This window comes from Anolis sagrei, chromosome 7, assembly GCF_037176765.1.
Source record: "Anolis sagrei isolate rAnoSag1 chromosome 7, rAnoSag1.mat, whole genome shotgun sequence".
Taxonomy (NCBI): domain Eukaryota; kingdom Metazoa; phylum Chordata; class Lepidosauria; order Squamata; family Dactyloidae; genus Anolis; species Anolis sagrei.
In genome coordinates this window covers 4861558-4885733 of record NC_090027.1, presented here as the reverse complement: position 1 = coordinate 4885733, position 24176 = coordinate 4861558, and the positions used below count along the sequence as shown (strand labels likewise).

The 24176-nt window shown below is 46.7% G+C and overlaps 1 protein-coding gene across 1 annotated transcript in view; it reads left to right on the top strand.

Moving 5' to 3' along the window:
* The window catches only part of LOXL2 (lysyl oxidase like 2), a 104636-nt gene that overhangs the window by 63965 nt on the left and 16495 nt on the right, over positions 1-24176 (top strand). The window contains exons 7-10 of the mRNA XM_060787451.2: positions 1184-1335; positions 10096-10263; positions 13493-13655; positions 18282-18525. Coding sequence (XP_060643434.2) covers positions 1184-1335; positions 10096-10263; positions 13493-13655; positions 18282-18525 — 727 coding nt within the window. The remainder of the gene's footprint in view (positions 1-1183; positions 1336-10095; positions 10264-13492; positions 13656-18281; positions 18526-24176) is intronic.

The following is a 24176-nucleotide window of genomic DNA, read 5'->3' as shown; positions in this document are numbered from 1 at the left end:
AGGGGTCGTGGCATTAGGAAGGTTGAGAAACACTGTTCTAGAACACTGTTCTAGAGCATGGCCATATAGCCCGAAAAACCTACAACAACCCAGTGATTCCAGCCATGAAAGCCTTCGACAATACGATTCTCAGTTCTTGTGGGTTTTTTCGGGCTATATGGCCATGTTCTAGAAGCATTTCTCCTGACGTTTCGCCTGCATCTACGGCAAGCTTCCTCTGAGGACCTCACCTCTGAGGAAGCTTGCCATAGATGCAGGCGAAACGTCAGGAGAAATGCTTCTAGAACATGGCCATATAGCCCGAAAAAACCCACAAGAACTGAGTGATTCCAGCCATGAAAGCCTTCGACAATACAATACGATTGTTGATCTGTGTGAACCTGATTCTCTGATAGTATTTCCAACTGAGCAAGCCACTGAACATGTAGTTTTCCCTGACAATGTGGAAACTGGTGTTGATGCTGAGTTCAGCGGCGGGGAAAACGAAACTGAACAGCCGGATGAAAATGTTTTGGAATCCAGCCGTGATAGCTCTCCACCTGGGTTTTTTAATGAGGACCGAAGGGAACAGATAAGGAGAGACAGGAGTGATTCACAGCTCCTACGAAGGTCAAATAGATTACAGGAGAGACAGGCCCAGGCTTCAAAGTCAAGGGGCGTTTCAAGGAATAGTTTCTTTGGTATAAGGGGCCGCCTGCCGGGTGCCTCCTTAGATCAAGCAACGTTTGGGACTGTGGCTGTGCCTTGGCAGAATTCCTGTGTTTCATGGCCGGTAATCCCAGAGGCTTCTAGTTTTTCAAGTACATGGTTAGCGAGAGGCTAACAGGTTCCTGGTTCTTGTATTGTGGTTTTTGTTTTTTTTGGACTTTTGCTCAAGTTTAGAGATTTTCCTGACTGCTGTGTTTCTATGGTGGCTTTTTGACTTTGCATTTACCTTTCTTTTGTAACCAATTTTCATCAATAAAAAAGGATTGTTTTTCCTACAGTCCAGTGTGGTAGATTTAATCTTATGGTCTCGTTTCTTGGTCTGGAATGCAACAACGATGTAAAGACAGTCGAATTGTGGCTTGATGGCTCCAAAGTTATGAAATGCGATAAATCCAATATACGAAATGCCTCATCGTACTCTTTGTGAGTAAGATTGTATATGTTTAAACGGATCTATTTCTCTTTCTCCTGAAAGGTTTGGGTCCCATTCATTTTGGAGAGGTGGATTGTATAGGATCGGAAAAGTCCATCACCGACTGTAAATTCAACACCCAGACACTGAGTTGTACCCACCAACAAGATGCAGGTGTGAAGTGCAATGTCCCAGATATGGGTTACCAAAACCAGGTGAGTTGGCATTGTTTTTGTGGATTGGTGAGTAGATCAATAGGTACCGCTCTGGTGGGAAGGTAACGTCACTCCATGCAGTCATGCTGGCCACATGACCTTGGAGGTGTCTACGGACAATGCCGGAGATGAGGTCATCTCTCTGGGATGGGTCTCGGGGGCACGGTTCTGTCGTGGCTCTGGTCCTTCCTGGAGGGACGAACCCAGATGGTGAAGCTGGGAGACGCCTGCTCAGACCCCTGGCCCTTGACCTGTGGGGTCCCACAAGGCTCCATTCTATCTCCCATGCTTTTTAACATCTACATGAAACCGCTGGGAGATGTCTTCCGGAGTTTTGGAGTTAGGTGCCATCTCTACGCAGATGACACACAACTCTACTACTCATTTCCACCCAATTCCAAGGAGGCCTCTTGGGTGCTGGACGAGTGCCTGGCCGCTGTGTCTATCTGGATGAGGAACAAGCTGAAGATCAATCCCGACAAGACAGAGGTCCTTCTGGTCGATCGTAAACCTGACCGGGGTATAGGGTGGCAACCTGTGCTGGACGGGGTTACACTCCCCCTGAAGTCACAGGTCCCCAGTTTGGGAGTCCTCTTGGATTCATCGCTCACGCTTGAGGCTCAGGCGTCGGCGGTGTCTGGGAGGGCTTTCGCACAACTAAGACTCATGCGCCAACTGCGACCGTACCTCGCGAAGGCTGATCTGGACGGGGTGGTCCATGCCTTGGCACCTCTAGGTTGGATTACTGTAATGCGCTCTACGTGGGGCTGCCCTTGAAAACGGCTCGGAAATTCCAACTTGTCCAACGAGCAGCGGCCAGGATGTTAACTGGGGCCCCTTACAGAGAGAGGTCAACCCTCCTGTTCAAGGAGCTCCCTCTTCCGAGCCCAATTTAAGGTGCAGGTGCTTACCTACAAAGCCCTGAACGGTTTGGGACCAGCCTACCTGTGTGACCGCATCTCCGTCTACGAACCCACACACTGTCTTCGTTCATCTGGAGAGGCCCTGCTTGTGATTCCGCCTGCGTCGCAAGCACGTTTGGTGGGGACACGAGACAGGGCCTTTTCCGTGGTGGCCCCCCATCTCTGGAGCACTCTCTCCAAAGATCTTAGACAGGCCCCTACATTGGCAGTCTTCAGAAAGAACTTGAAGACCTGGCTGTTCCGATGTGCCTTCCCCGATTAGGAAATCTCCAATACCAAGTCCCAGACGCACTTTATTAGAATTTAAGACTGCCGCACACTGCACACTGCACTTGCCCTATAATATCACCTGTCACATCAGCACTTTTTAATCCTGTACCCTTTACTCTGGCCTGGCCCAGTTTTATCTTGTTGATGTATTGTTTATTGCTTGTGGTTTTGTTGTTTTAATACTGCTTTAATTGTTTTTAATTTGCTTTAGGTGTATTGTTGTGTTGTGTATTGAGGCCTTGGCCTTTGTAAGCCGCATCGAGTCCTTCGGGAGATGCTAGCGGGGTACAAATAAAGTTTAATAATAATAATAATAATAATAATAATAATAATAATGAGCACCAACCCCCCAGAATCGGACACGACTGGACTTGATTTAATGTCAGGGGACATTGATGGGATATCACTTTTTTAAATCAGAGTGTGAAGGGACTCAAAAAGTTGTGGTCTAGAAAGATAACATTTCCAAGTATATCCTTTTTTGCTAAAGGTATTTGTACCTTCTCTCTGAAAGCTATTGCTATAGGCAGTGCAGGGGCTTCATTAATTTGAATTCTTCCTTCCTTCCCATCTTTCCTTCTCTTCTTCCTTCCTTCTCTATCTCTTTCCTTCATCTTCTGCTGTCTCTCTTTCCTTCCTTCTCTCTTTCCTTCTTTCCTTCCCTCCCTCTTTCTCTACATCTTCCCCTCTTCCTTCGCTCCCTCTTTCCTTCCTTCTTTTCCTTGTTTCTTTCCTTCTCTCCTTCCTTCCTTCTCTAACTTTCCTTCCTTCCCCCTTTTTCTTTCCCTCCCTCTTGCTCTCCTTTCTTCCTTCACTCCCTCTTTCCTTCCTTCTTTTCCTTTTTTCTTTTCTTCTCTCCTTCCTTCCTTCTCTAACTTTCCTTCCTTCCCCCTTTTTCTTTCCCTCCCTCTTGCTCTCCTTTCTTCCTTCACTCCCTCTTTCCTTCCTTCTTTTCCTTTTTTCTTTCCTTCTCTCCTTCCTTCCTTCTCTAACTTTCCTTCCTTCTCCCTTTTTCTTTCCCTCCCTCTTGCTCTCCTTTCTTTCTTCACTCCCTCTTTCCTTCCTTCTTTTCCTTTTTTCTTTCCTTCTCTCCTTCCTTCCTTCTCTAACTTTCCTTCCCTCCCCCTTTTACTTTCCCTCCCTCTTGCTCTCCTTTCTTCCTTCACTCCCTCTTTCCTTCCTTCTTTTCCTTTTTTCTTTCCTTCTCTCCTTCCTTCCTTCTCTAACTTTCCTTCCTTCTCCCTTTTTCTTTCCCTCCCTCTTGCTCTCCTTTCTTTCTTCACTCCCTCTTTCCTTCCTTCTTTTCCTTTTTTCTTTCCTTCTCTCCTTCCTTCCTTCTCTAACTTTCCTTCCCTCCCCCTTTTACTTTCCCTCCCTCTTGCTCTCCTTTCTTCCTTCACTCCCTCTTTCCTTCCTTCTTTTCCTTTTTTCTTTCCTTCTCTCCTTCCTTCCTTCTCTAACTTTCCTTCCTTCCCCCTTTTTCTTTCCCTCCCTCTTGCTCTCCTTTTTTTCTTCACTCCCTCTTTCCTTCCTTGTTTTCCTTTTTTCTTTCCTTCTCTCCTTTCTTCCTTCTCTAACTTTCCTTCCTTCCCCCTTTTTCTTTCCCTCCCTCTTGCTCTCCTTTCTTTCTTCACTCCCTCTTTCCTTCCTTCTTTTCTTTTTTTCTTTCCTTCTCTCCTTCCTTCCTTCTCTAACTTTCCTTCCCTCCCCCTTTTTCTTTCCCTCCCTCTTGCTCTCCTTTCTTTCTTCACTCCCTCTTTCCTTCCTTCTTTTCTTTTTTTCTTTCCTTCTCTCCTTCCTTCCTTCTCTAACTTTCCTTCCTTCCCCCTTTTTCTTTCCCTCCCTCTTGCTCTCCTTTCTTTCTTCACTCCCTCTTTCCTTCCTTCTTTTCCTTTTTTCTTTCCTTCTCTCCTTCCTTCCTTCTCTAACTTTCCTTCCCTCCCCCTTTTCCTTTCCCTCCCTCTTGCTCTCCTTTCTTCCTTCGCTCCCTCTTTCCTTCCTTCTTTTCCTTTTTTCTTTCCTTCTCTCCTTCCTTCTCTAACTTTCCTTCCTTCCCCCTTTTTCTTTCCCTCCCTCTTGCTCTCCTTTCTTTCTTCACTCCCTCTTTCCTTCCTTCTTTTCCTTTTTTCTTTCCTTCTCTCCTTCCTTCCTTCTCTAACTTTCCTTCCCTCCCCCTTTTCCTTTCCCTCCCTCTTGCTCTCCTTTCTTCCTTCGCACCCTCTTTCCTTCCTTCTTTTCCTTTTTTCTTTCCTTCTCTCCTTCCTTTCTTCTCTAACTTTCCTTCCTTCCCCCTTTTTCTTTCCTTCCCTCTTGTTCTCCTTTCTTCCTTCTCTACCTTTTTCCTTCCTTCTCCCTTTCCTTCTATCTTTCCCTCCCTCTTTCTTTTCTTTCTTTCTTCCTTTTTTTCTCCCCTTTCCTCCCTCTTTCTTCCTTTTCTTCTGTATTGTCGTTTACCTTTTCGTCATTTAGCTTTTTGGGGGCTTTCTAAGTCCCTTCTGCTGTGGGTTGTTACGTGTATGTTGTCCAAATTTGGTGTCAATTCCTCCAGTGGTTTTTGAGGTATGTTAATCCCACAAACGAACATTATATATATATAGATTAGTCAAAGCCATGGTCTTCCCTGTAGTAACCTACGGATGTGAGAGCTGGACCTTAGGGAAGGCTGAGCGAAGGAAGAGAGATGCTTTTGAGCTGTGGTGTTGGAGGAAAGTGCTGAGAGTGCCTTGGACTGCGAGAAGATCCAACCAGTCCATCCTCCAGGAAATAAAGCCCGACTGCTCACTGGAGGGAAAGATACTAGAGACAAAGTTGAAGTACTTTGGCCACATCATGAGGAGACAGGAAAGCCTAGAGAAGACAATTATGCTGGGGAAAGTGGAAGGCAAAAGGAAGAGGGGCCGACCAAGGGCAAGATGGATGGATGGCATCCTTGAAGTGACTGGACTGACCTTGAGGGAGCTGGGGGTGGTAACGGCCGACAGGGAGCTCTGGCGTGGGCTGGTCCATGAGGTCACGAAGAGTCGGAGACGACTGAACGAATGAACAACAACAAGTCCCTTCTGCTGTGTTCTAAGTCCCTTCTGCTGTGGGTTGTTACGTGTATGTTGTCCAAATTTGGTGTCAATTCCCCTAGTGGTTTTTGAGGTATGTTAATCCCACAAACGAACATTATATATATATATATATATATATGACTTGGTTGATCCAGATCGTTATTTTCGTTATTCGTTTTTTATTCGTTATTTTTTTATAATTAGAAGCGATTTTGAGGCTTTCAGGGAACCCGGAAGTGTTTTTGCAATAATGAAGCCACGCCCTCATCTTCTTTACGACGTCCACCAGTGAATCGTAAATGCTTGGGGAGTTGCCTTTAGGAACAGGCCTCTGAGGAACCCTGTGCTTGGCCACGTCCACCTCTCCCTTGGACAGCTGGCCAGGGACGAGAAGAAAGGGGACGGGTTTAAAAACCAACACTTTTAAAATCCGTCACCTTTCTTCTCCTCCCTGGCCAGCTGTCCAAGGGAGAGCTGGGAGTCGCCAAGCGCAGGGCTCCTTGCTTGGAGGTGGCTGGGGGCGAAGCCTTCGAGAAGCTCTGTGCTTGGCCACGTCCACCTCTCCCTTCTGCCGCAAGGGATGGAAGGGAAACTGAGATTTTAATGGTTCTGGAGAGAGGGAAGGGCACCTTCCATTAACAAAACAAACGAAACGATTCGTAATTAACGAAATTTCGGAAATTTCAAAATTTTAAAATCATAAATTTCGGAAGGCCTCTGAAATTCAAAATGCTGGTGCCCAGGCCTGTAGCGAGGGGGTGGTTTTAGGGGTTCAACCCCCCCCCCCCGAAATGTTTCAGATTTTTTTAAAAAACCCTGGTTTACTCATGAATTTTAACTGGTTAACCAAATCCCCATGCTAAGTCTATAAGATGCAAAAAATTAAGAGTCCCTCCAGAACTGTAAGCACTATCTCAAGCAAATATTGACAATTTATTCACACTGTCATTACTTGTAGCAATAGCCGATGTAGTGAAGCAACCAAGTTGGGGGTGTGTGTGTTGAATGCTCTCATTAAGGAGGCCAGACTTGGTGGAGGTGGTTGACAGGGGCGGAAATGCAGGCTATGGAAGGCTGCTCTGCCCCTGCTGTGCTCTTTGCTTCAGCATGAGCTAGGAGGCAGGTTTCAACCCCCCCCCCCCAAATTTTCAACCCTCCCCGAAATTTTCACCCTCCCCCCCTGAAATTGTCAATTCTCCCCAAAAAATTTTTCTGGCTACAGCCCTGCTGGCGCCCCCTAGAAACGAAGCGAGTTTAGAACCAATTTTTTTCTTGATCAACCAAGCCTAATATATATGGCTTGGTTGATCAAGAAAAAAATGGTTCTAAACTCGTTTTGTATGTAGGGGGCGCTGGAGGTTCGATTTTTAAATTATTTCCAAAATTTTCTTTAAAAAAAGATCGGAAATACCAGGAAATACGAATCGTTTCCTTTGTTTCATTAATGGAAGGTGCCCTTCCCTCCCTCCAGAACCATTACAATCTCGCGGTTTCCCTTCCTTCCCTTGCGGCGAGCTTCCATGCAGAAGGGAGAGGTGGCCGTGGCCAAGCACAGCCCTCCTCGGAGGCCTCGCCCCCAGCGACCAAGCACAGCGCTCCTTGGAGATTGTACAACTAACACTTTTAAAATCTCTCACCTTTCCTTCTCTTCCCTGGCAAGCTGTCCAAGGGAGAGGTGGGCGTGGCCAGGCACAGCGCTCCTCGGAGATCGCTGGGGGCGAGGCCTCCGAGGAGCGCTGTGCTTGGCCACGCCCACCTCCTTCCTCTTTGCATCGGCGGCTTTGCGAGGTGGGTGTGGCTACACCCAGCTCTTCCGCATCGCCGCTTGTCGCCAGGGAGGTAGCCACGCCCACCTCACAAAGCCGCCAATGCAAAGAGGAAGGGGGTGGGCGTGGGTAAGAACAGCTGTTCCTGAAGGCCACGCCCCATCATTTACGATTCATTGGCGGAAGTCGTAAGGAAGATGGCAGACGAGGCTTCGATATGGCAAAATCACTTCCGGGTTGTCAAAACGTGTCAATATCGCTTCTAAAGGTAATTATTTAACGAATTAATAACGAGATAAGGAATTAACGAACTGGATCAACCAAGCCTTATATGTGTGTGTGTGTGTGTGTGTAATCTCGATAAAATAGTAAAGAGTAGAGACATCAGACTGGCAACAAAGATCCATTGCCTAGTCAAAGCCATGGTATTCCCTGTAGTAACCTACGGATGTGAGAGCTGGACCTTCGGGAAGGCTGAGCGAAGGAAGATCGATGCTTTTGAGCTGTGGTGTTGGAGGAAAGTTCTGAGAGTGCCCTGGACTGCGAGAAGATCCAACCAGTCCATCCTCCAGGAAAGAAAGCCCGACTAAAGCTCACTGGAGGAAAGGAGAGTAGAGGGAAAGCGGAAGTCCTTTGGCCACATCACGAGGAGACAGCAAAGCCTAGAGAAGGGAATGATGCTGGGGAAAGTGGAAGGCAAAAGGAAGAGGGGCCGACCAAGGGCAAGATGGATGGATGGCATCCTTGAAGTGACTGGACTGACCTTGAAGGAGCTGGGGGTGGTGGCGGCCGACAGGGAGCGCTGGGGTGGGCTTGTCCATGAGGTCACGAAGAGTCAGAGACGACTGAACGAATGAACAACAACAAACATGCGCAAGCATTCTTTTATCAGATGTGTAATGTTTTATAGTCCAATTTGGGAAATGAAATGTGCATGTAAATAAGAACATGTGAATTTGAATGTCCTTGTTATTGAAAAGCTCAGCAGAAATCCCAAAGTCCAGAGCTTGAAGCATTGCTCGGATGCTGCCGAAAGGATGTTATGCTGTTTGGGTCGAAAGGAACACAGATGTTTAAGTGAATGGAACAAATGGAGCTGGGCCAAGCAACTGGGATACAAATCTCACAAGTTGCGTGGATGGCCTGCCAAGGGAGATTCTGAGCCAGCATTTGAAAACCGACCTCAGGAAAAGCTCTTCCCTTTTGCACTCGAACAGCCCAGACATCAGAAGAGCTGCAAGACCGAGAACAAACCACGAGAGCAAAGATGAAGATCCACCCAGAGGAAAAGTGTTCTTGCCATACATCAAGGGAACCACTGACCGCAGAGGGAAGCTGAGGAGGAAACACAACATACAAACTAAAGCCTTGGCAGACCATGCAAAAAAGAATCTGCGAAGCCCACCTCCCCCAAGATGGACTGAACCACCTCAACTGGGCTCTCCAGGCCAATGGAGACACCACCTCAGACATCAGAAGAGCGGCAAGACAACCGAGAAGAAGCCAGGAGAGTAAAGATCCACCCAGAGGGAAAGTGTTCCTGCCATACATCAAGGGAACCACTGCATAGGGAAGCTGATGAGGAAACACAACATACAAACTATCTACAGACCCACCAAGAAAATCCAACAAATGCTCCGTTCAGCAAAGGACAAGAGGGATCCTCTCACTTCTGCAGGAGTCTCCCGTGTACCATACAGCTGTGGACAAGTCTACAGAGGGACCACCAAACACGAATCAAGGAACATGAAAGGCACTGCAGACGACTTCAACCAGAGAAGTCAGCCACAGCAGAGCACATGAGGAACCAACCTGGACACAGCATAGTATTTGAGAACGCGGAAATGCTGGACCACTCCAACAATCATCATGTCGGACTACACAAAAAAACCATTGAAATCCATAAGCAAGTGGACAATTTCAATAGAAAGGAGGAAACCATGAAAATGAACAAAATCTGGCTACCAGTATTAAAAAAAACTCTCTAAAATTACAACAGCACAACAACAGAGAGGAAACAAACAAGGACATCTAATCACCTCTCAACAAAAGATTGCTCCAAGCACTTCCAAGCAATCAAATGCTAATCAAGGTGGTCAGCTGAAACATTCACACCTAGCTCCAACAGACAAGAGTCCTTTGTCCCACCCTGGTCATTCCTCAGATATATAAACCCCTTTTCCTAGTTCCAACTGTTGAGATTAACTTCACAATTCAGCAGCAGATCAGTTTCACAACTTCAGCGCTTTCCAGTAGCTTCTTCCTGCACAGTATTTTCAGTCAACTGCTCCCACAGCCTGCAGTCACTCTGGAACCTTTTACAGACACTTGAGCACATGCCCGGCCATTGTCAGTTTTACCATTGTCTTTCCCCCAGTCTAGATGATATTACAAACTTACCACAGCATACAGTTATATCTTGTCTTAGCAGACAGGTTCTTTTAATTACATATAGACTTCGATGAACAATATCACAGCACAAGGAGAAATATACACTGTACATGACTTCCTTATATACAATTCTATACAATTACACATAGCAATTTCTGATTGGTTCCCAACTCATTGACTTAACTTAGACCCAGGATTATATCATTCCCAGTTGTGCGGCATAGTTTCAGTTCCCTCCATTTGCAAACCCCATAAGTACAGCCAAAAAAAGCATCTTTCTTCCCCCTACTTTCGTGGAATGAGCGTAGTAAGTTGGCTGTAGCGTAACGTTTGGTCTTTCTTCCTTTTGATCTGCAGATACGTTTGGTTGGCGGTCGGACACCTACTGAAGGCCAAGTGCAAATCTCCCGGCATTACAACGGCACACAGAAATGGGGGACAGTCTGCAGTGAGAACTGGGGCATCCTGGAAGCCATGGTGGTTTGTCGACAGCTGGGCCTGGGCTATGCTGGCCAAGCTTTCCAGGTACGATGGCATTTCCTCTTGGTTTTTCCTGTGGCTAAAAGAAACGATGACCGATTTCCTTCAGTTGATTTGGAACCACTTCCAAAGAAAGTTGCTACTATTATTTATCATGTCAGGAGTGAACGAAAACAATTGTATTGCATTAAAAAACAAACAAACCAACAAAATACAAAGTTTGCAGACTTGGTATTCTATTAAATGTCCTTTGACCAGTAGCTGACCACTTGGTGTGACCAAGAAGGCCCTCCCTTGTGCATGTGGCAGGGCTTAGCTTGCATTGCAGTGGGTGGTCTGTGGTTTGCTCTTCTCCATGCTCGCATGTCATGGACTCCACCAAACTTGGCACACAGAACTCCGAAGACCAATAAAAAATACCAGAAGGGTTTGGTGGGCATTGACCGTGAGTTTTGGAGTCGTAGTTCACCTACATTCAGAGAGCACTGTGGACTCAAACTATAATGGATCTGGAGCAAACTTGGCACAAACACTCAATATGTCAAAATGTAAACACTGTTCATTTTGGAGTTGTAGTTGCTGGGATTTATAGTTCATTTACAATCAAAGAGCGTTCTGAACATCATCAATCAAATTGAACCAAACTTGGTACACAGAACTCCCATGACCAATATATAATACTGGAAGGGCTTGGTGGGCATTGACCTTGAATTTTGGAATTGTAGTTCACCTACATCCAGAGAGCACTGTGGACTCAAACTATAATGGATCTGGACCAAACTTGGCACGAACACTCAATATGTCAAAATGTAAACACCAGTAGATTTTGGGGAAAATAGATCTTGACATTTGGGAGTTGTAGTTGCTGGGGTTTATAGTTCACCTACAATCAAAGAACACTCTGAATACCTATGATCAAATTGAACCAAACTTGGCAAACATAACTCCCATGACAAATAGATAAATATTGGAAGGGTTTGATGGGCATTGACCTTGAGTTTTGGAGTCGTAGTTCAGCTACATCCAGGGAGCACTGTGGATTCAAACAATGATGGATCTGGACCAAACTTGGCATGATCACTCAATATGTCAAAATGTGAACACTGGTAGATTTTGGGGGAAATAGATCTTGACATTTGGGAGTTGTAGTTGCTGGGATTCACCTACAATCTGGACCAAACTTGGCATGAATACTCAATATGCCCAAACGCAAATACCGGTGGAGTTTGGGGGAAAATAGACCTTGACATGTGGGAGTTGTAGTTGTAGTTGTTGGGATTTATAGTTCATCTATGAGCACCCGGTGGCACAGTGGGTTAAAGCACTGAGCTGCTGAGCTTGTTGATCGAAAGGTCGCAGGTTTGATTCCGGCCCTAGCTTCTGCCAACCTAGCAGTTCGAAAACATGCAAATGTGAGTAGATCAGTAGGTACCGCTCCGGCGGGAAGGTAACGGCGCTCCATGCAGTCATGCCGGCCACATGACCTTGGAGGTGTCTACGGACAACGCTGGCTCTTCGGCTTAGAAATGGAGATGAGCACCACACCCCAGAGTCAGACATGACTGGACTTAATGTCAGGGGACTACCTTTACCTTTACTTTAGTTCACCTACAATCAAAGAGCATTTTTAACCCCGCCAACGATAGAATTGGGCCAAACTTCCCCCATGACAAACAGAAAATACAGTGTTGTCTGGTGGTCTTAGGCGACCCCTCTGCCACTGCCTTGTGGGAGTCCCAAACCCTAGGTTGAGAAACGCTGATCTATCATATCTGTTTGTCTATCTATCCCTCTTCTACAATCTGTCTGTCTGCAGTCAGGGAAGCGTGTCCTTCTTTGAGGAGGAACTTGCTGTTCTGTTCTTCTTCAGCTTCTAAAAGTCGGCTGGCCAGTGACTCCACCCGTTGGTGCAGACATTTCCTTGGGACGTTTTCCCCAGGAAATATGGTGGTAGAACACACACCTCAATTGTCCACGCCAGAAGAAGTGGCAGCCTTCATCTAGGAGCGCAGAGCTGGAAGGCTGCCACTTTTGAGATTGGTTTTGATTTTCCTGCACGGTTGCCAACTTCTGGTTCAAGAGTTGAGGGCAACTGCATCCCCTTGAACAGCATCCTTTCCCATCTCTCAGCTGTGTTGACATAAGCGGGGTTGGCGCTGTTTGATGTGGGGCATTTCCCTCTGGCTGGGGCTATTGATATTTGGAAAAAGAAAAAGCCCCTGTGTTCTCTCCAGGCTACACCCTGGACTGGAATATACAAGCAGCCTGTGTGTGGAGCAGGGCTTGACCTCTGTGCATGTGTGTCTGTGTGTGTGCAGGTGTGTTCGTAAAGAAGTACATAGTGTGTTGCAACAGAGGCAACGGTACATACAGTTCATTCTCCCCTTGGGAGGGAATTTCCTTGTATAGGATCCAAGGTTAAAAGGACACCCAAAAATAGTGAATACTAATCCGTTGCCCAGCTTGTGTGATATTTTATACTCCTCCAAAACAAATTGGATGTCCTGAAAAATTTGTGAATATCCTGCAGCTCCTCCATGATGACATGATGGCAACAGTCTTGGGCAGCAATGGCTCCAAACGTGACCCATTTCAGGTGGAATCAGGTGTCAAACAGGAATATGTTCCTGCCCCAACCTTATTTTCCATATTCATTGCTACGATACTATTCTGGGCACCACAATTCAAGAGAGATATTGACAAGTTGGAATGTGTCCAGAGGAGGGCCACTAAAATGATCAAGGGTCTGGAGAACAAGCCCTATGAGGAGCGGCTTAGGGAACTGGGCATGTTTAGCCTGAATAAGAGAAGGCTGAGAGGAGATATGATAGCCATGTATAAATATGTGAGAGGAAGCCACAGGGAGGAGGAGGGAGCAAGCTTGTTTTCTGCTTCCCTGGAGACTAGGATGCAAGGGAACAATGGCTTCAAACTACAAGAGAGGAGATTCCATCTGAACATGAGGAAGAACTTCCTGACTGTGAGAGCCGTTCAGCAGTGGAACTCTCTGCCCCGGATTGTGGTGGAGGCTCCTTCTTTGGAAGCTTTTAAGCAGAGGCTGGATGGCCATCTGTCAGGGGTGATTTGAATGCAATATTCCTGCATCTTGGCAGGGGGTTGGACTGGATGGCCCATGAGGTCTCTTCCAACTCTTTGATTCTATGATTCTATGATTCTATGAACAAATGCTGCTTTACTTTCATTCTGCTTTTAAAAACCACACTAATGAAGTAGTTCCACTCAGTTTCTCTGCTTGTTCTCTGATTCCTGCCAGGACACCGGATACTGGTACATAGACAACGGCGTCAATGAGGTTCTGCTGAGTGGGGTGAAATGTTCTGGCACAGAGGTGTCCCTTTGGCACTGCCGCCACGATTCGCATGTGAACTGCCCCAAGGGAAGTGGAAGATATGCCGCAGGGGTTTCCTGCGCAGAGGGTAAGTTATTGGAGTTGATGTGCAAGAAATCTAGAAGATGTCCCCAAACATTGCACTTTCCCACTTCTCTCAGCCTTACTTTTCCCTTCCACGGTATTACGAGGGGCATTTTTTAAGTAAGGTCCATTTGAACATAAGTACACAACGAAAGTTTATTTCAAAAGAGTAAATTTATTTTCAGAAAGTACATACTTCACTCTATTTTTCGACATAGTTGCCAAGTTTGTTCAAACACTTATCATACCTCTGAACCAATTTTAAAATACCCTCTTCAACTGAAGCCACCAAATCGTCTGTAATCAAAGAAGGGCGACCGGAGCAGTCCTCATCATGGACGTTGTCACTGCCATCTTTGAATTGTCGTACCCACTTACGCACTTTGCTTCCACTCATCACAGTATCACCGTACACTTCACAAATCTGTCGATGGATTTCTGCAGCAGGCAGGTTCCTTGCTGACAAAATCCTTATCACTGAGCAAACCCCACATGCGGAGGGTGAGTTGATAGTCTTAAACATTTTGAAAGCACAGAACAGAACCGTACAGGTGAGCCACAGAGAGGAAACTGAGCACAGTTGTTCCCGAGGCATGCCGGTACATGACGCACGCGCTCGTTGCGGTATGCATGCAAACTACTAGTGTCTACAACAAAACGGACCTTACTTAAAAAATACCCCTTGTATTATGGTGCATTTTTGAATCGTTTCTAACTTATGGTGACCCTTTGGAGAACCTATCACAGGGTTATCTGGGGCTGAGAATGTGTGTATAGACTACTGCAGTGCTCTCTACGTGGGGTTGCCTTTGAAGACTGTCTGGAAGCTTCAAATGGTCCAACGGTCGGCAGCCAGGTTACTAACGGGAGCGGCACTCAGGGAGCATACAACTCCTCTGCTGTGCCAGCTCCACTGGCTGCCAGTTTGCTACCGGGCACAATTCAAAGTGCTGGCTTTAGCCTATAAAGCCCTAAACGGTTCTGGCCCAACTTACCTGTCCGAACGCATCTCCTCCTATGAACCAGTTAGGACGTTAAGATCATCTGGGGAGGCCCTGCTCTCGGTCCTGCCTACGTCACAAGTACGTTTGGCGGGAACGACAGACATGGCCTTCTCAGTGGTGGCCCCTCGGCTGTGGAACACCCTTCCTACAGATATGAGATCGGCCCCCTCCTTGTTGACATTTTGGAGGAAAGTGAAGACCTGGTTGTTCGAGCAGGCATTTGAATAGGCAGTGCAATGAATATAGGAATATGGAACAATTGGATGATGAGACTGGATCTTGATTTTAACTATGAGATGCTAATGAGATGTTTTATTGATTTATATTGACTGTTTATTATGCTACTGTTATAATTGTTTTTAACTCTTTTGTGATGTTTTTGAGCATTGAATTTTGCTATTGTTAACCGCTCTGAGGGCCGAGAAGAGCAATATACAAATATAGCAAATTAATAAATTAATAAATTATCACTAAAGTGGTATCAAACTGCAGTAAGGTTTGCCAGTGTGCATCTACACAAGGGGTCCTCAAACTAAGGCCCGAGGGCCGGATACGGCCCTCCAAGGTCATTTACCCGGCCCTTGCTCAGGTTCAACTTAAGTCTGAAACGACTTGAAAGCACACAACAACAACAACAATCCTATCTCATCAAAGCCAAAAGCAGGCCCACACTTCCCATTGAAATACTAATAAGTTTATATTTGTTAAAATTGCTCTTAATTTCAATTATTGTACTGTTTTTAAGTGTTTTTTGCACTACAAATGAGATCTGTGCAGTGTGCATAGGAATTCATTCATGTTTTTCCTTGATTGTTTCCTCTCTGTTGTTTTGCTGTTGTAATTTTGGAGTTTTTTTAAAAAAAATATTGGTAGCCTAAAATTACAACAGCAAAACAACAGAGAGGAAACAACCAGGGACAGCTAATCACCTCTCAACAAAAGATTCCCCCAGGCACTAACAAGCCACACCACAAAACTGCCAGGCCATCAAATGCTAATCAAGGTGGTCAGTTGAAACATTCACACCTAGCTCCAACAGACAAGAGTTCTTTGTCCCACCCTGGTCATTCCACAGATATATAAACCCAATTTTCCTAGTTCCAACAGACCTCACTACCTCTGAGGATGCTTGCCATAGATGCAGGCGAAATGTCAGGAGAGAATGCCTCTAGAACATGGACATATAGCCTGAAAAAATCTACAACAACCCAATGACCCACCTTGGTCATTCCACAGATATATTTATTTATTTACTTTATTTACTTTATTTATATACCGCTTTTCTCAGCCCTCAGGCGACTCAAAGCGGTGAACAACATCAATACAAAACATCACGAGACAAGTATAGGGCAATTAAAAACAATTGTAACATAAATCATTAAACATCCACATAACAATCATGAGTGCCTCAACAGTAAAATCAGAATCCAGTCTCATCATCCATTATTCCGTATTCCTACGTTCAATTACACTGTTTAATCAAATGCTTGTTCGAACAGCCAGGTCCCCACTTTCCTCCGAAACGCCAGCAGGGAGGGGCCCAATCTGATATCTGCAGGCAGGGCGTTCCGCAGCCGTGGGGCCACCACTGAGAAGGCCAAGTCTCTCGTCCCTGCCAAGTACACCTGTGATGCAGGTGGGACAGAGAGCAGGGCCTCCCCAGATGATCTTAGTGTCCTAGTCGGTTCATAGGAGGAGATGCGTTCGGACAGGTAAGTAGGGCCAGAACCCATTTTCCTACTTCCAACAGACCTCACTTCCTCTGAGGATGCTTGCCATAGATGCAGGCAAAATGTCAGGAGAGAATGCCTCTAGAACATGGCCATTTAGCCGAAATAACCTCCAACAACTCACTGATTCTGGCCATGAAAACCTTTGACAATACATACCTATGTTTTGTTACAGTATTCCTTTGAGCTGTTTCTGAGCACATTCCATTTTATTAATTTTGGAGCTGATTTATAGAAAGTCACAAACAGACACATCCTGGTTGTTGTTTTTTTTACCCCTTCAAGAAGTAGCACAAATTATGAATTTCAGATGGTTATTGTTTTGCCCAGGTTATGTTGCAAGACATTTTCCAGGCAGGACTCAACCTGGACCAGGTTCAGGTTGTAAGCTTTCCTTGCCATGACGTTCTTGTAGGTTTTTTCGGGCTATAGGGCCATGTTCTAGAGGCATTTCTTCTGACGTTTCGCCTGCATCTATGGCAAGCATCCTCAGAGGTAGTGAGGACCTCATAGATGCTTGCCTGCATCTATGGCAAGCATCCTCAGAGGTAGTGAGGACCTCATAGATGCTTGCCTGCATCTATGGCAAGCATCCTCAGAGGTAGTGAGGACCTCGCCTGCATCTATGGCAAGCATCCTCAGAGGTAGTGAGGACCTCAAAGATGCTTGCCTGCATCTATGGCAAGCATCCTCAGAGGTAGTGAGGACCTCATAGATGCTTGCCTGCATCTATGGCAAGCATCCTCAGAGGTAGTGAGGACCTCGCCTGCATCTATGGCAAGCATCCTCAGAGGTAGTGAGGACCTCAAAGATGCTTGCCTGCATCTATGGCAAGCATCCTCAGAGGTAGTGAGGACCTCGCCTGCATCTATGGCAAGCATCCTCAGAGGTAGTGAGGACCACATAGATGCTTGCCTGCATCTATGGCAAGCATCCTCAGAGGTAGTGAGGACCACATAGATGCTTGCCTGCATCTATGGCAAGCATCCTCAGAGGTAGTGAGGACCTCATAGATGCTTGCCTGCATCTATGGCAAGCATCCTCAGAGGTAGTGAGGACCTCATAGATGCTTGCCTGCATCTATGGCAAGCATCCTCAGAGGTAGTGAGGACCACATAGATGCTTGCCTTCATCTATGGCAAGCATCCTCAGAGGTAGTGAGGACCTCATAGATGCTTGCCTGCATCTATGGCAAGCATCCTCAGAGGTAGTGAGGACCACATAGATGCTTGCCTGCATCTATGGCAAGCATCCTCAGAGGTAGTGAGGACCTCATAGATGCTTGCCTGCATCTATGGCAAGCATCCTCAGAGGTAGTGAGGACCACATAGATGCTTGCCTGCATCTATGGCAAGCATCCTCAGAGGTAGTGAGGACCTCATAGATGCTTGCCTGCATCTATGGCAAGCATCCTCAGAGGTAGTGAGGACCACATAGATGCTTGCCTGCATCTATGGCAAGCATCCTCAGAGGTAGTGAGGACCTCATAGATGCTTGCCTGCATCTATGGCAAGCATCCTCAGAGGTAGTGAGGACCACATAGATGCTTGCCTGCATCTATGGCAAGCATCCTCAGAGGTAGTGAGGACCTCATAGATGCTTGCCTGCATCTATGGCAAGCATCCTCAGAGGTAGTGAGGACCTCACTACCTCTGAGGATGCTTGCTATAGATGCAGGCGAAACGTCAGGAGAAATGCCTCTAGAACATGGCCCTATAGCCCGAAAAAACCTACAAGAACCTAGTGATTCCAGCCATGAAAGCCTTCGACAATACATTTTCCTTGCCATGGCCTCAAACTGTGAACAGAGAGGGCATTTCTGAATCTCGGACCAGAAATGTGGTCCTTTGGGGCCAAGAACTCCTCACCATGATGGTCTTGTTTCCTTGCCTCCAGCTGGCCCAGATCTTATCATCGACCCCAAGGAAGTGGAGCACTCTTGCTACGTCGAAAACCGACCAATGTTCATGCTGCAATGTGCCCAGGAGGAAAACTGCTTGTCTTCTTCCGCTGTCAACACGTCTGTGACAGACGGCTCCCGAAACGTCATGCGGTTCTCTACCATGATCCATAACATGGGGACTGCCGACTTCCGCCCCAAGTATGGACCCCAGGCTTGGAGTTGGCACGAGTGTCACAGGTAGCCTTTGCCTTTTGCCTCATATAGAATCTTACAGTTGGAAGAGATTTCGTGAGCCATCCACTCCAAATCCCTGGAGTCCCCAGTTTTTGCTTTTTTTTTTTGCTTTCTTTTTTATTTGTATTTATTTATTTACTTTTTATTTGATACATCCCAACAATCAACAAAATTTTTGCCATACAGGACTTATTTCGATATACATAATTCCAAAAGTAAATATTCCTTAGGTTCTTGTGGGTTTTTCCGGGCTATAGAGCCATGTTCTAGAGGCATTTTCTCCTGACGTTTCGCCTGCATCTATGGCAAGCATCCTCAGAGGTAGTGAGGTCTGTTGGAAATAGGACAGTGGGTTTATATATCTGTGGAATGGCTGGGGTGGGGCAAAGAGCTCTTCTCTGCTGGAGCTAGGTGTGAATGTTTCAACTGACCACCTTCATTAGCATTTGAAGGCCTGCCTGAGCCTGGGAAAATCTCTTGCTGAGAGGTGTTAAGATGTGCCTGGTTGTTTCCTCTCTGCTATTTTGCTGTTGTAATTTTAGAGTTTTTTAATACTGGTAGCCAGATTTTGTTCATTTTATATAAACCCATTGTCCTAATTCCAACAGACCTCGCTACCTCTGAGGATGCTTGCCATAGATGCAGGCAAAACGTCAGGAGAAATGCCTCTAGAACATGGCTCTATAGCCCGGAAAAACCCACAAGAACCTAGTGATTCCAGCCATGAAAGCCTTCGACAATAAATATTCCTTAAATGACATTTTATACATTCCTTAGTTATGTGTCGCCCAACACACACACACCCTCCCCCCATACCCCACCCCCCTGGAACGGCAATTTTAAATAATGTCATTGCATCAATTTAACCGTGTGGAAAGCCTGTCAGGTGTCAAACAGGGATGTGTTATTGCCCCATCTTCATTGCTATGATACTTCACCTTGTTGATGGGAAACTTCCCACCAGAGTGGAAATCATCTACCGGACAGCTGTTTAACCTCAGCAGACTGAAAGCCAAAACCAAGGTTACAACAACATCTGTTATAGAACTCCAGTATGCTGATGACAACGTCATCTGTGCGCATTCAGAAGAAGATCTACAAGCCACTCTAACCACCTTCGCAGAAGCAGACGAGAAGCTCGGCCTGTCATTGAACATCAAAAAAACCAAAGTGCTCTTCCAGCAGTCACCAGCCAACCCCTCTCCAATGCCAGAAATACAGCTTAATGGTGTAATGTTAGAAAATGTTGACCATTTCCGCTCCCTTGGCAGCCACCTCTCCACCAAAGTCAACATCTGCATCCTTGTGATATCCCACCACTCTACAAAACTCCACCTGTATTCCCATTTGGGCCTATTAGTATCCGTGCCAAGTTTGGTCCAGATCCCTCATTGTTTGAGTCCACAGTGCTATTTGGATGCAGGTGAACTACAACTCCTAAACTCAAGGTAAATGCCCGCCAAACCATTCCAGTATTTTCTGTTGGTCATGAGAGTTCTGTGTGCCAGTTTTGGTTCAATTCCATCGTTGGTGGAGTTCGGAATGCTCTTTGATTTGAGGTAAACTATAAATCCCAGCAACTACAACTCCCAAATGACAAAATCAATCACCCCTCCCCAACCCCATAGGTATTCAAATTTGGGCATATGGGATATCTGTGCCACATTACGGCAGACGCAGACTGCGGCCAGGAAATCAGGAGACACTTCCTTCTTGGGAGGAGAGCAATGTCCAATCTCGATCAAATAGTGAAGAGTAGAGACATCACACTGGCAACAAAGATCCGCCTAGTCAAAGCCATGGTCTTCCCTGTAGTCACCTACGGATGTGAGAGCTGGACCAGAAGGAAGGCTGAGTGAAGGAAGAGAGACGCTTTTGAACTGTGGTGCTGGAGGAAAGTGCTGAGAGTGCCTTGGACAGAGAGAAGATCCAACCAATCCATACTTCAGGAAAGGAAGCCCGACTGCTCACTGGAGGGAAGGAGATGAGAGGTCAAGATGAAGATGAAGTTCTTTGGCCACATCATGAGAAGAAAGGAAAGCATAGAGAAAACAATGATGCTGGGGAAAATGGAAGAGGGGCCAACCAAGGACAAGATGGATGGATGGCAACCTTGAAGTGACTGGATTGACTCTGAAGGAGCTGGGGGTGGTGATGGCCAACAGGGAGCTCTGGTGTGGACTGGTCCATGAGGTCACCTAGAGAAGACAATGATGCTTGGGAAAATGGAAGGAAAAGGGTGCCTTGGACTGCGGAAGATCCAACCAGTCCATCCTCCAGGAAATAAAGCCCGGCTGCTCACTGGAGGGAAGGAGACGAGAGACAAAGTTGAAGTCCTTTGGCCACATCATGAGGAGACAGGAAAGCCTAGAGAAGACAATTATGCTGGGGAAACTGGAAGGCAAAAGGAAGAGGGGCCGACCAAGGGCAAAGTGGATGGATGGCATCCTTGAAGTGACTGGATTGGCCTTGAAAGGAGCTGGGGGTGGTGATGGCTGATAGGGAGCTCTGGCGTGGACTGGTCCATGAAGTCACCTAGAAACGACTATGATGCTTGGGAAAATGGAAGGAAAGGGAAGAGGGGCCGACCAAGGGCAAGATGAAGGGATGGCATCCTTGAAGTGACTGGATTGACTCTGAAGGAGCTGGGGGTGGTGATGGCCAATAGGGAGCTCTGGTGTGGGCTGGTCCATGACGTCACGAAGAGTCGGAAACGACTGAACGAATGAACAACAAATAAATGCGGAGCCTAATTTCGTATGCAAACTTAGAATCATATTGACAAAATGAAGTCCTTGCCGTTTCAGTGAAGGGAAACTAAGTGATGGAAAAGTAGAACCAACTTCGCCTTTTCCCCTGTCCAAATAAATCTGGGCTTAATAAGAAGCATCTGATACTCCCTATCAGGTACCAGCGACTCATACATCCTTGTATTTATTCTACTTACATATGTTGACTTAGAGGGAGGGAGAAGCATTTTTTCCCCTGAAAAGGAAACAACTTTACAAACAAAAAGCCCCAAAGTCACTGTAATTAATTTTTTTACCAGATATTCTTTGGTTTCTCTTTACCTGCCTGTTAAGTTGCATCCGCCCCATTCCTGGGTCTCACTTCCACAGCCTGAACAAATCTGTACAGAAATGGATTGAGACAGCCCGGGAAGCAAAAAAAAAAGTCTGCATTTTTGGAGACGTCCGAATTATTTACTTTGAAGTTGGATACTCACGCTATTTCCAGTGCAAAAAAAGGGACTTTGGAATCCTAGAATCCTAGAGTTGGAAGAGACCTCGTGGGACATCCATTCCAACCCCATTCTGCCAAGAAGCAGAAAAATCTCATTGAAAGCACCCTGACGGATAGCCGTCCAGCCTCTGCTTAAAAGCCTCTAAAGAAGGAGCCTCCACCACACCCCAGGGCAGAGAGTTCCACTGCTGAACAGAGTCTGGGTTTTCTTCCCTTTGTAAACTCACCCATTGTCCCTCTAGTAAATTCAGTCTGCATCCTGGTGATATCCTAAAAAAGGTAAAGGTAGTCCCCTGACATTAAGTCCAGTCATGTCTGACTCTGGGGTGTGGTGCTCATCTCTATTTCTAAGCCGAAGAGCCAGCGTTGTCCATAGACACCTCCAAGGTCATGTGGCCATAGGCATGACTGCATGGTGCACCGTTACCTTCCCACCAGAGCAGTACCTATTGATCTACTCACATTTGCATGTTTTCAAACTGCTAGGTTGGCAGAAGCTAGGGCTGACAGCGGAAGCTCACGCCGCTCCCCGGGATCGAACCTGCGACCTTTCGATCAACAAGCTCAGCAGCTCAGTGCTTTAACCCACTGCGCCACCGGAGGCCCTTGGTGATATACTACCTCTCCACAAAAGTCAACATTGACACCGAAATACAACACTGCCTGAGCTCTGCGAGTGCAGCATTTTTCTGAATGAAGCAGAGAGTGTTTGAGGACAGGGACATCCGTAGGGAGACCAAGGTGCTTGTTGATAAAGCTATTGTCCTCCCAACCCTGCTTTACGCCTACGAAATGTGGACTGTCTACAGATGTCACATGCAACTCCTGGAACGATTCCATCAGCGCTGCCTCCAAAAAATCCTGCAAATCTCTTGGGAAGACAAGTGAACAAATGTCAGCGTGCTGGAAGAAGCAAATACCACCAGCATTGAAGCGATGGTCCCTCACCATCAACTCCGTTGGACCAGCCACGTTGTCCGGATGCCCGGCCACCGTCTCCCAAAGCAGTTGCTCTACTCCGAACTCAATAACGGAAATGTTGGTGGGCAGGAAAAGAGATTGAAAGATGGGCTCAAAGCCAACCTTAAAAACTCTGGCATAGACACTGAGAACTGGGAAGCCCTGGCCCTTGAGCGCTCCAGCTGGAGGTCAGCTGTGACCAGCAGTGCTGTAGAACTTGAAGAGGCACGAATGGAGGATGAAAGAGAGAAACGTGCCAAGAGGAAGGCGCGTCAAGCCAACCTTGACCAGGACTGCCTTCCACCTGGAAACCGATGTGGGAGAAGATGCAGATCAAGAATAGAGCTCCACAGTCACCTACGGACCCACTGCCAGGACACTACACTTGGAGGACCACCATCCTTGGACTACGAGGGATTGCCTAAGTAAGTAAGATATCCCACATCACTGTCTCTGGACTCTTTCCAGATGTGGCCAAATCTTACTGGATCTATTCGCTTGGTGGGTCCTCGGCCTGTAAGATGGGCTTAAAATACTCACAATATCAGAGAGGCAAACAAATGCCTGATTGCGAATGTGCTGTGATGCACAGATGTGATGGCGTTGCTGCACGGGGCAGCGCAACATGACTTCCCAGACGAAGGGGTTGCAGATGGTGTTAATTTCCTGCCTCCGCACTCACATTACAAACACTGGAATGTTGTTAGGAAATTCCCACAACTGGGCGGCCTGGAGAGGGACACATGCTGATCTGGACAGTGACTGATGCCTGGGAAGCTGGCTGGCCGCTGATAACGGCCACAAATAACTCAGTTAAGCAGGGGACGGCATGACCTCGAGGGAATTACAGCTAAGCTTCCAGCTCTGCCTTTCCAGTCATTTATTTATTTATTTATCATATCAGAAGCAAACCAAGGGTGCAGTTATATAGTCCTGTATAGACTACTACAACGCTCTCTACATGGGTTTGCCTTTGAAGACTGTGCGGAAGCTTCAAATGGTCCAATGTTCGGCAGCCAGGTTACTAACGGGAGCGGCGCTCAGGGAGCATACAACTCCTTTGTTGCGCCAGCTCCACTGGCTGCCAGTTTGCTACCGGGCACAATTCAAAGTGCTGGCTTTACCCTATAAAGCCCTAAACGGTTCTGGCCCAACTTACCTTTCCGAACGCATCTCCTCCTATGAACCAGCTAGGACGTTAAGATCGTCTGGGGAGGCCCTGCTCTCGGCCCCACCCGCGTCACAAGTACGTTTGGTGGGGACGAGAGACAGGGCCTTCTCAGTGGTGGCCCCTCAGCTGTGGAACGCACTTCCTACAGGTATTAGATCGGCCCCCTCCCTGTTGGCATTTCGGAGGAAAGTGAAGTCCTTGTTGTTCGAGCAGGCATTTGAATAGAATCAGAGTTGGAAGAGACCTCCTGGGCCATCCAGTCCAATCCCATTCTGCCAAG